Genomic DNA, 12574 nt, shown 5'->3' on the forward strand with positions numbered 1-12574 from the left:
TAAAAGTACAAAGATCTCATCCAGATTCTCATTTCCCTGTTCTAATACAAAAGTTTCACATAATCATTAAAGTTACTTTATAAAAACTCTACATCGGAACACAGCAAGATCTCCAAAAATATAACTGCCTACTTGCCAAAGTAAGTTAATAATAGAAAATGAAAAGTAGTGTTTAGTCCCACCAATCAGAAATCCAGAAATTAATAAACAAAATCATAAATATTAAATGCCCATAATACAGTCATGCTTCTCATATTTAAACTGAAAATTTAAAGAAAAATGAAACTTTTTTTATTCACATAAATATTCATTTAACAGTGATATTCTGCTCTGCGAACAACTTCTTTGTCTCTTCAATTTTTTGTGGAGTACAATATTCTTGAAGAAATACCATGGCTAAGTTACTCAATCTGCGATCCAAGCTTTTGCTAAATCTTAGCATGCAGTCCACAACAGATGGTGCTGTGATCTCTGTAAGTCAGAAAATGGTGATTTTAGAATTTGCATTTTAACCACTTAGCCAGTCATGGTGAATGAAATATATCAAACCAAAGTGTGATTCACATCAATGTTATTTCAATATACTCTTTGCATCCATGTTTTGAATGACATTAAAACATGTCATGTCATGTTTGGTTTGCTGGCTACATGAGCTAATATTAGATAATTATTACCAAACCTTTATTGTATTATTATTTATGATTTATTTATTTAAGATTATTTAAATTGTTAATTACTACTATTCCACCATAAAAATTAGTACTGAATAAAAAGTTTGCTGGACAGGTAACACATTTAAGATTTCTACCATGATTATTGCAAAGGTTTAACAATATTAAAAAATATAGCATTTAATTTCTGTGATTTTTCTCCTAAAGAGCATGAAAACAATTCTGATGATAAGGAAATGACCAAAAAAAACAAAACAAAAAACAAATAGGAACTGCAAAAGGAAGAAATCAGAAATGAATGCAGATTATCATGCTTCTTCAAAGTAAATCCTAAGGAATTCTTTTGTTATGAAACAAGAAGATAGTCAGATGGATATGGTATTGAACTGACAGTTCAATGAAAGTCTAGCAAACAGATGCATTCCTAAGGAGTGGATAGAGGATAAAATGGAAACACCAAACTATAGATCAGGGCATCTTAAATGGTGGCCAATGGGATACTTACCTGCCAGGTTGTTTGAATTGGCCTAACAGTTAGTCCCCTCCATGTAAGGCATCTGTTCGTGGTGGAGGAGACCTCTCAGTGATTGTACTGGCCCTTTTCATTCTTACTCTTTTTCTTTGCTTTTCTTAATGTATTCTTTGCTCTACTTCTCTTGAGTCATTTTTACTATCCTATCTTCCAGTTTATCATCACTGGGATCTAACACCTTACTGCCATGTTTGCTTGTACTTGTATGTGATTGTACTGGCCCTTTTCATTCTTACTCTTTTTCTTTGCTTTTCTTCATGTATTCTTTGCTCTACTTCTCTTGAGTCATTTTTGCTATCCTATCTTCCAGTTTACCATCACTGGGATCTAACACCTTGCTGCCATGTTTGCCATGCGATGTGACCCATGGACATCTGAAAAATGGAATCCTAATAGTCTTGTACTACTTTGGCCTCTGCTTCTGCAAGATGGGCAGTCCTGGATGGCCTGGACAGAAATTTTGCAATTAGCTAGTGGGCTTGCCTGCAAGGATCAAGGTGTGTTGCAGTAAGTCTCCTTCCCCATAGTCCAGGGACAAGGTCCAAGGCTTGCTGTGATGCTCGTATGGCATCTGGAGTAAAACTGACATTCCATTCCTGAATGAAGTCATGGGCATTCATGTGTGGTCCCATGGTGGGTAGGGAGCTCTGATGCTGAACCAAAAACCATTCAAGCATGAATCCTTTATCCTCAATTGTTTCAGGGGCCCTAACAAAATCCCAGCCAAGTATTGATAAACCTTTCAACAACATAAGTAAAAAAAAAAAAGACAAGTGAAAAGCCAGTATGGCTGGCAGTTCTCCCAAAACGGTAAAGAAACTACGTGTTCGGTGATGTCCTCGTAGAAATATCATGTCCACAATTTGCAAACATACATCAGTTTGCAAGCTGTAGACATTTTGCTGTTTTAACCAAAAAATCTACCTTCATGCTCCAAGGTCGAGCAAGGGTGACTTCTTAGCAAACTAGAACACATTCATTGGTTTAAAATGCTGCCAAGAGCCTGGATATAATTATGTGAGATTCCAAACTCTTTGGCAGTATCAGTAGGAATGCAGCCTTCTTCAAGATTTCCAATAATTCTTCCTTGCATGAAATCATCCAGATGATGTCTTTGAGACATTATAAGACATTGAAGTTGTTGTTATTGATTTTTATGGCACAAAGACATCAAAGGTTATACTGCACCAGGACACGAGTTACAGGAGTACATATGGTAGATCATTAGTAGGACAATCACAGACATCTATGCCCCTGGTAAGACATTGAAGTTTGCAACTTTATTCCTTCACAAAAAAGAGCTTCCTTCAAACACAATTTGCTTATCACAGCCTTTCATTCTGTTGAGTGCTACCACATGACCCCCTTTGCGCACGATTCAAAAAGTTGAATGTATATCAACTTTTTACTTGAAATCATCAGTTATACAAATTGTCACAAGCTGATTCATCTGAATTTGCAGTTGTAATCTTCAGAAATAGTGTTCATCCTTAGGTTAATGTAAACTTGTCAAGTAGTACTATTATAGTATCTTGTACATCCACAAGTCCAGACTGCTCGGGCTCATGGTATTTAATATAAGACTTATGTTCTTCTAGCTGAATAAAAGCATATCTTTTTGTTTGCCCAAAATAGTGGGAAGATCTGCTTTTATTTCTGTTTCAAGCCAACAAAGAATATAATTTAATCAGTTAAGTCCCAAATTGCAAACCTATTGTTATCCATTCAGTATCCAATGGATATCTACCAACAGGGTGTACCATATGAAGGTTAGGATTGGACATTAAGTCAAAAGTCTCAGTCATTTCTCCCCATTCCTTAAAGGAATGGAAGAAATCTGGAGGTCTCCTCCCAGTTATCTGGATTTGACCTTTAAGCAGCCCCAGTTGTTTGCTGATGATACAAAACTGGATGGAGTGATGGTCACTGAAGATGATAAAGATCCTGTAGGATGACTTAAATAGACTAGTAGGGGCAAAGTACAACAGCTGATAGTTTAATGTGGCAAAGTGGAAGATTATGCATTTTGGGATGAAAAGATTTCAAGCTGTGTATTGCTCTGAAACTGAACTATAGAAAACTGATGAGGTCAGAGATATGATTGTGGACATGGAGTACAAAGCATAAAAAGCATATAAAGATGTCCAAAATAGTACATCAGATTACTTTGTTGCTGAAGAACACACTGATAAGCAGAGATAAGTAGGTTATTACCTACTTATCTCTTAGTTTGTGGATTACAAATTTGCAGTCTTTCTTAGTTTTTCTGTAAATAAGCAACAGCTGTTTGATATTTTTAGCTTTACTACATGCTCATAAATTTGCAATATGAGATCCACATATGACAGGCCACAAGATCTAAGTCCTAGATCTTGTCAACTACAAAACAAAACTAAAGTTTATTGTTTTGTAAACAATAAACTTTAGTTTTGAAGGATTATAACACCAAAGTAGTTTAGTTAGTGATGTATTATAATTATAAATTATATTAACTCATCATTGGTATACATGACAAGTTCAATAACTAAGGTATATCTATGAAATGAGAAATTATGTAAAAACCTATACATAAAAATATATAGGTTGAAATTAAATGAACAAAATTTGTGAGTTAATATATATTTTTATGATTCTATAAAATACTAAGTTTGCTATTTAATGCAATTATTCCTCAGATCTTGGAAATCATCATACAGCCACCATGATTTAAATATACTTTATATTAAATGAAAAAAAATTGTGAGTTAATATATATTATTTATGATTCTATAAAAACTAAACATATGAATAAATTATATTTACATGAGATTTTTACAGGATGACTTTTTGTTATTTCCTGGTTGCTGAATTGAAATCAAAGTGAATGTATGATGATTTCCAAGATCTCAGAAATTATTGCATTAAACAGAAAACTTTTTTTAACGTATATACAGAACATTTCAGAAGTTGAAATATTATTAGTTATTATTATTGGATTTATGACCAACAGTGCATTAATAACATTATGTAATATATGCATTTGAGTGACTTAATGTATCTATAATATCCATGTATTTGTCCATGATACAAATGCATGAAATATTGCAGTAGACCTATTTGGTGAACCTCATGTCATTTATTACCTATGTATATCAGAATCAATATCTTAAACAGGAAAATCATGTCAAACATGAGTACCATACAGAAAATACACAATGAAACACTTGCTGATTTTTTTTTTTTTTTAAATCAAATTATAAGAACCAGAACTGTAAGACTTGGACTGCTTAGCCTTCTTTGGCATAGCTCTATTTGAAACTGCTTCCAATTAATTACTCAAATGACCACGATGGAAGAAATCTATAAATCATCGTACATCCATGGTATTTCAATACCATCTTGCACTCCACATTAATTTTTTGGTTGATATCTAATATGCATCTTTTATATGCAAATTGGTTAAAGAAATTTATCTCCATGTTTAGTTCCTTCCTTTCCTTGAGGTAACTGAATAAATCAATTAAGTTATTATTTAGAAGGATCTCACCTGACTTTGTCTTCTGTGGCTAAATAATGACAGCTACATTAACATGGAATTTTTGCAAGTTCTTCTGATATCTTATTTATTTTCCGTTGATGCTTCATACTATGATCATGCCTATTTTCAGTTCAATTGAGACTGTTCAGTGATAACATTCCAGGTTTCCTAGAATGTTATCACTCAACATATCAGAAAACTTGTTTAAATGAATGGTCATCCACTAGCATGATGTGTGATTATGTTTATATTAACACAGCATTTCAGCTAATAAAATATATTTAGTAGTGCAAAACTGGCAGCCCATCCTTACTTGTTCGAGTACAAAAGATGAGAACTGGAGGTCTTCTCCAGCTCTTACCTTTTTATCTTGCTTTAATTCTTAAGCAACTCCACTTTTTCACGCATATCTCATGTATTTTGAATTTCGATTAAAAGTTATAGAATTCAAAATGCATATGAAATAAAAAGATTTAATTGTTAAAATTGCAAACTATTTTAAAATAAACAGCTTGGTGAAAGACAAGGGAAAAATAATCTAACCTGCTTTGGATTCTGGTACTACAAGAAACATAAGTGTTGTTATGGCCGATAAGACGGTTTCTTGCCGTGAACTAGAGAGACATTTAATAACTTTAGAAATACCTCCTCTTTTCAAAATTAATTCCTTATTAGATTTATCTGAAAGAAAAAACATTACGTGCAATACTTCAAAACTGTAATAATGTAACATGTGCAAAAATGTTTTCAATGGTGTTCAGTGCTGAGCTATTAAAGTAACATCAAGTGCAAAATTTTAAGAGAACCTTCAATCTCTGAAGTTTTGAAATGTATATAGGTAAAAATAATAAATAAATAAATAAAAATAAGTCTTTGTCCTTGGGATTTTGAAACTTAATTTTCAAAATATTTAATTAAAAAATAATAAAGGTTTTTTATGTTGTTTTATGACATAATGACTGTACAGATGTGGCTTTTTTTTTTAATACCAGATATTGAATATGGGGTACTTAAGGGTCAAAGCTGTATAACTGCGAGGAGACCTTCACATAGCCTTTAAAGGAATGCGGAGAACCGACCAGGGCTTCTGACCTAATGTCCAATCCTCACCTTCTTGTGGTGTACCCTGCTGGGTATCTACTTGGATACTGAACGAATGAGGATGGGCTGGCAACTTGGGATTTAGCCGACCAAACTGCATTCTTATTGGTTAAACCAAAATAAAAAACGATGGTACGACATGACAAAATTTCATGCTGGCTGGGGCGTTGCCCGGTTAAACAAGCACCTCCTTGTTTTTGCCAGGGAACCAGGGCGAACAGCGAAAAGTCAGCTACTGGAACAAATCTTAAAACAAACCCCAACTCAACATCACCAGAGTTAAAGATCAGTACTATAAACATAAGAGCCCGAATAGCAAAAAAAATGGAGCTAGCTGAGGAATTACAGGATCGACATAATAGGGGTGACTGAAACAAAAAAGACAAAAACTGGTGAGATCTTTCTGAGCAATAAATACAAAATGTTATATTCAGGCAATGACAATCAAGGTAAAGAAGAAGTAGCCATATTATCATCATCATCATCATCAAATTCCTGCCATGTACCCTCAAGGGGTGTACAGGATATGACAGTACTACATGAAAAAATTACATCATTACTAACTTCCTATCTATAATTTTCCTCCAAATCAGTCTGTTACTTGTCAAGACTCCAACATTATCAGATCTTATATTTCTATCGTCTAAGGCACTTTGTACCGTATCAATCCACCTATATCTTGGTCTTCCTCTGGGTCGTTTTCCTGCCAACCTGGCAGAGAACACTTGTTTTGCTAATCTTTCCTCTCCCATTCTATTTAAGTGACCATACCATCTGAGATTAGCTCTGCTAACGCATTCCTGGATGCTGACAATGTCAAGTTCTTTCCTAATATCCTCATTTTTAATATGATATTGCCATTGATGCCATCTGTTCACACCTCTAATCTTTCTCAGGACTCTCATATCTGCGGTCTCTAGTCTTTGGTCAAGTGTTTTACTTCTGACCCAGCTCTCAGATCCATAAGTTAAAATTGGTTTGAACACAGTCTTGTATACAGCTAATTTAGTGTTCCGTCTAATTTCTTTCTTATTCCATATGAATTTATTCAATTGACTTCCCACGACACCAGCTTTGCTGATTCTGTTGTCTATTTCTATATTTAGTTTACCATCTTCAGTAAAAATTGTGCCTAAGTAGCTGAAATGTTTTACTTGTTCCACAGGTTCTCCATTCACAACACAGTTGACATTTTCAATGATTCTGCCTATTTTCATTGTCTTTGTCTTTTTATTGCTGACCTTCATACCATATCTATTACAACAGCTATTCAATTTAGTCAGAGAATCTTGCAGACTTGTAGCGGATTTATTTAGAAGTATAACATCATCCGCATAAAGCAAAGAGCTGACATTAACGTCTCCAATTTTGATATCAGGTTTAATACCACATTCCTTCATAATGTGATCCATATAGATAATGAATAACAGAGGGGATAATGTACATCCTTGTCTCACACCAGATTTAACATTAAACCATCTTCCTGTACTTCCTTCAATTCTAACTGCTGAATCACAACTCAAATAAAGACTAAGTATTGCTTGATATAATGCCCCATTGACACCATATAACTGCAGCGTATTGAATAGCTTCTCTCTTGGCACCTTGTCATATGCCTTTTCCAAATCGACAAAACTTAAATACAGATCTTTGTCATATTCCCATGCTTTCTCGACTATTTGTCGTAAAGTGAAGATCTGATCCTGACAGCCTCTATTTGGCCTGAATCCAGCTTGTTCTTCACCAAGCTTTTCTTCCACAATTCTTCTCAACCGTTTCTCAAGTATACTTGCATAGATCTTGCCAGGAACACTCAGTAGGGAAATACCTCTGTAATTCTCACATTCAGTTTTATTTCCCTTTTTATATATGGGTACTATGAGAGCTCTACTCCAATCATCGGGAATTCGTCCCTCTGTCCAGGCTTTCTGAACTATGCAGTGCAGCCACTGTAAGACTCTTATACCACCATACTTCAGCATTTCTGGTTGAATATCATCTACTCCTGCTGCCTTTCCACATTTCAAGCCTTTGATGGCTTTTTCTACTTCAAGTATGGATATGTATTCCTGACTGCATGCCTGGTCAGTGTTTTTTATCACTGTGCTGTCATCACTGCTTGTTTCATTTAGCAGTTTTTCAAAGTAATTACTCCATACTTCAAGGATATCTTTTTCTCCTGTTTTCATTTCACCTTTATCATCTCTAATTCCTTTTACAGCACTCTTTCCTCCATTCCTAAGCTTCTTCAACAACCTCCAGAATATTTTGCCACCTTCTTGATATTTATTTTCTATATTCTTGCCAAAGTCCTCCCATGACTTTTGTTTAGCTAGTTTTACACACTGTTTAGCTTTCTTACATTTGTCTCTGTATTCTGTAAGAGTAAAAGCTGACTTATTTGCCAGGAACTTTTGATATGCTTTCTTCTTTTCCTTCACTGCCTCTTTAACTTCCTGTGTCCACCAGGGAGTTCTGATTTTTTTATCCTTGCACACAACCTCACCACATGCCTCTCTGGCAGAATCAATCAATGTTTCCTTTAGAGTTTGCCACTGAATCTCCAAGGTTTGATTCCTGTTCTCAAACTCTTTCATTTTCTTTTCAATAATATTTCTGTATTTTAGTCTACAGTTCACATCTGAGAGCTGCTCAACTTTTATTCGCTTTAAAACTTTCTTACATGTTATTCTTTTCAATATGAAATTCAATTTTATCCTGCTCAAGACTAAATAGTGATCACTTCCAATTTCAAATCCTCTGTACACTCTGGTGTCCTGCACCAGGGAGAAAACATCACTATCAACAATAACATAGTCAATGAGACTTTTCTTATTCCTAGCCTCTTCTCTCCATGTGAATTTGTGCACATTTTTATGTTGGAACATGGTGTTAGTAATAACCAGTCCATGTCCTGAGCAGAAATCCAACAGATATTTGCCATTATTATTAGCTTTGCTCTTTTCTCCAAATTTTCCCAAAATATTTTTGTATGTCTCACAATCATTTCCTACTCTACTATTTAGATCCCCAACAAGGACCAACTTTTCCTTTTTCATTGTGTCAGTTGCTTTTTCTAAAGCCTCAAAAAATTCCTCCACTTCTACCTTAGTAGAACCTTCTGTGGGACCATAGGCACAAATAAGTCTCATTGTCCAGTTCCCAATTCTCATATTTGCCCACATTACTCTACTTGAGACTGACTGCCATTCAAGAAGATTAGCCTCGTATTTTGTGTTGAATACTATGGCTACTCCTTCTTTTCCTTGATTGTCATTGCCTGAATATAACATTTTGTATTTATTGCTCAGAAAGATCTCACCAGTTTTGGTCTTTTTTGTTTCAGTCACCCCTATTATGTCGATCTGGTACTTATCTAATTCCTCAGCTAGCTCCATTTCTTTGCCATTCAGGCTTCTTACGTTGATAGTACCGATCTTTAACTCTGGTGATGTTGAATTGGGGTTTGTTTTCAGATTTGTTCCAGTAGCTGACTTTTCGCTGTTCGCCCTGGTTCCCTGGCGAAAACAACGGGGGCCTTGTTTAACCGGGCGACGCCCCAGCCGGCATGAAATTTTGTCATGTTGTACCATCATTTTTTTATTTTGGTTTAACCAATAAGAATACAATTTGGTCGGCTAAATCCCAAATTGCCAGCCCATCCTCGTTCTTTCAGTATCAAAGTAGATACCCAACAGGGTGCACCACGAGAAGGTGAGGATTGGACATTAGGTCAGAAGCCCTGGTCGGTTCTCCACATTCCTTTAAAGGCTATGTGGAGGTCTCCTCTCAGTTATACAGCTTTGACCCTTAAGCACACCTGTAGCCATATTATTCAATACAAAATACGAGGCTAATCTTCATGAATGGCAGTACATCTCAAGTAGAGTAATGTTGGCAAATATGAGAATGGGGAACTGGACAATGAGACTTATTTGTGCCTATGGTCCCACAGAAGGTTCTACTAAGGTAGAAGTGGAGGAATTTTTTGAGGCTTTAGAAAAAGAAACTGACACAATGAAAAAGGAAAAGTTGGTCCTTGTTGGGGATCTAAATAGCAGAGTAGGAAATGATTGTGAGACATACAAAAATATTTTGGGAAAATTTGGAGAAAAGACCAAAGCTAATAATAATGGCAAATATGTGTTGGATTTCTGCTCAGGACATGGACACTGGTTATTACTAACACCATGTTCCAACATAAAAATGTGCACAAATTCACATGGAGAGAAGAGGCAAGGAATAAGAAAAGTCTCATTGACTATGTTATTGTTGATAATGATGTTTTCTTCCTGGTGCAGGACACCAGAGTGTACAGAGGATTTGAAATTGGAAGTGATCACTATTTAGTCTTGAGCAGGATAAAATTGAATTTCATATTGAAAAGAATAACATTTAAGAAAGTTTTAAAGCAAATAAAGGTTGAGCAGCTCTTAGATGTGAACTGTAGACTAAAATACACAAAGATTATTGAAGAAAAATTGAAAGAGTTTGAGAACAGTAATCAAACCTTGGAGATTCAGTGGCAAACTCTGAAGAAAACATTGATTGATTCTGCCAGAGAGGCATGTGGTGAGGTTGTCTGCAAGGATAAAAAAATCCCTGGTGGACACAGGAAGTTAAAGAGGCAGTGAAGGAAAAGAAGAAAGCATATCAAAAGTTCCTGTCAAATAAGTCAGCTTGTGCTCTTAGAGAATACAGAGACAAATGCAAAAATGCTAAACACTGTGTAAAACTAGCTGAACAAAAGTCATGGGAGGACTTTGGCAAGAATATAGAAAATAAATATCAAGAAGGTGACAAAATATTCTGGAGGTTGTTGAAGAAGCTTAGGAATGGAGGAAAGAGTGCTATAAAAGGAATTAGAGATGATAAAGGTGATATGAAAATGGGAGAAAAAGATATCCTTGAAGTATGGAGTAATTACTTTGAAAAACTGCTAAATGAAACAAGCAGTGATGACTACACAGTGGTAAAAAACACTGACCAGGTATGCAGTCAGGAATACATACATATCCATAATTGAAGTAGAAAAAGCCATCAAAGGCTTGAAATGTGGCAAGGTAGCAGGAGTAGATGATATTCAACCAGAAATGCTGAAGTATGGTGGTATAGGAGTCTTACAGTGACTGCACTGCATAGTTCTGAATGCCTGGACAGAGGGACGAATTCCCAATGATTGGAGTAGAGCTCGCATAGTACCCATATATAAAAAAGGGAAATAAAACTGAATGTGAGAATTACAGAGGTATTCCCCTACTGAGTGTTCCTGGCAAGATCTACGCAAGTATACTTGAGAAACGGTTGAGAAGAATTATGGAAGAAAAGCTTGGCGAAGAACAAGCTGTATTCAGACCAAATAGAGGCTGTCAGGATCAGATCTTCACTTTACGACAAATAGTCAAGAAAGCATGGGAATATAACAAAGATCTGTATTTAAGTTTTGTCGATTTGGAAAAGGCATATGACAAGGTGCCAAGAGAGAAGCTATTCAATACGCTGCAGTTATATGGTGTCAATGGGGCATTATATCAATACTCAATACTTAGTCTTTATTTGAGTTGTAAGTCAGCGGTTAGAATTGAAGGAACTACAGGAAGATTGTTTAATGTTAAATCTGGTGTAAGACAAGGATGTACATTATCCCCTCTGTTATTCATTATCTATATGGATTACATTATGAAGGAAAGTGGTATTAAACATGATATCAAAATTGGAGATGTTAATGTCAGCTATTTGCTTTATGCGGATGATGTTATACTTCTAAATAAATCCACTACAAGTCTGCTAGATTCTCTGACTAAATTGAATAGCTGTTGTAATAGATATGGTATGAAGGTCAGCAATAAAAAGACAAAGACAATGAAAATAGGCAGAATCATTGAAAATGTCAACTGTGTTATGAATGGAGAACCTGTGGAACAAGTGAAACATTTCAGCTACTTAGGCACGATTTTTACTGAAGATGGTAAATTAAATATAGAAATAGACAACAGAATCAGCAAAGCTGCTATGGTAGGAAGTCAACTGAATAAATTCATATGGAATAAGAGAGAAATTAGTCAGAACACTAAATTAGCTGTATACAAGACAGTGTTCAAACGAATTTTAACTTATGGATCTGAGAGCTGGGTCAGAAGAAAAACACTTGACCAAAGACTAGAGACCGCAGATATGAGAATCCTGAGAAAGATTATAGATGTGAACAGATGGCATCAATGGCAATATCATATTAAAAACGAGGATATTAGGGAAGAACTTGACATTGTCAACATCCAGGAATGCATTAGCAGAGCTAATCTCAGGTGGTATGGTCACTTAAACAGAATGGGTGAAGAAAGATTAGCAAAACAAGTGTTCTCTGCCAGGTTGGCAGCAAAATGACCCAGAGGAAGACCAAGATATAGGTGGATTGATACGGTACAAAGTACCTTAGACGATAGAAATATAAGATCTGATAATGTTGGAGTCTTGACAACTAACAGACTGATTTGGAGGAAAACTGTAGATAGGAAGTTAGTAATGATGTGATTTTTTTCATGGAGTACTATCATATCCTGTACACCCCTTGAGGGTACATGGCAGGAATTTGATGATGATGATGATGATAAATGTTTCTTAGTGTTCACTGAATAGGTTTACATGTCAAACTAAAACCTTCTAGGCAATTTTTTTTCTTAGCAATGATAATTCAAGTTATTTATTCTCTAAAACAGAACATGACCATAAAATATAATATGAAGGTCTTTGCCT

General features: G+C 35.3%; 1 protein-coding gene across 1 annotated transcript in view; it reads right to left on the bottom strand.

Annotated features, from left to right (window-relative positions):
- Nucleotides 1–268: 268 nt before the first annotated feature.
- Nucleotides 269–12574, bottom strand: part of LOC150093018 (armadillo repeat-containing protein 7-like) — a 44416-nt gene continuing 32110 nt past the window's right edge. The window contains exons 4-5 of the mRNA XM_090413812.1: nt 5264–5401; nt 269–471 (exon numbers count right to left, since the gene is read on the bottom strand). Coding sequence (XP_090269938.1) covers nt 308–471; nt 5264–5401 — 302 coding nt within the window. The 3' untranslated portion in view covers nt 269–307. The remainder of the gene's footprint in view (nt 472–5263; nt 5402–12574) is intronic.

Source organism: Typopeltis vanoorti, chromosome 24 (genome assembly GCF_054136105.1).
Source record: "Typopeltis vanoorti isolate ZY-2024b chromosome 24, IOZ_Tvanoo_1.0, whole genome shotgun sequence".
Taxonomy (NCBI): domain Eukaryota; kingdom Metazoa; phylum Arthropoda; class Arachnida; order Uropygi; family Thelyphonidae; genus Typopeltis; species Typopeltis vanoorti.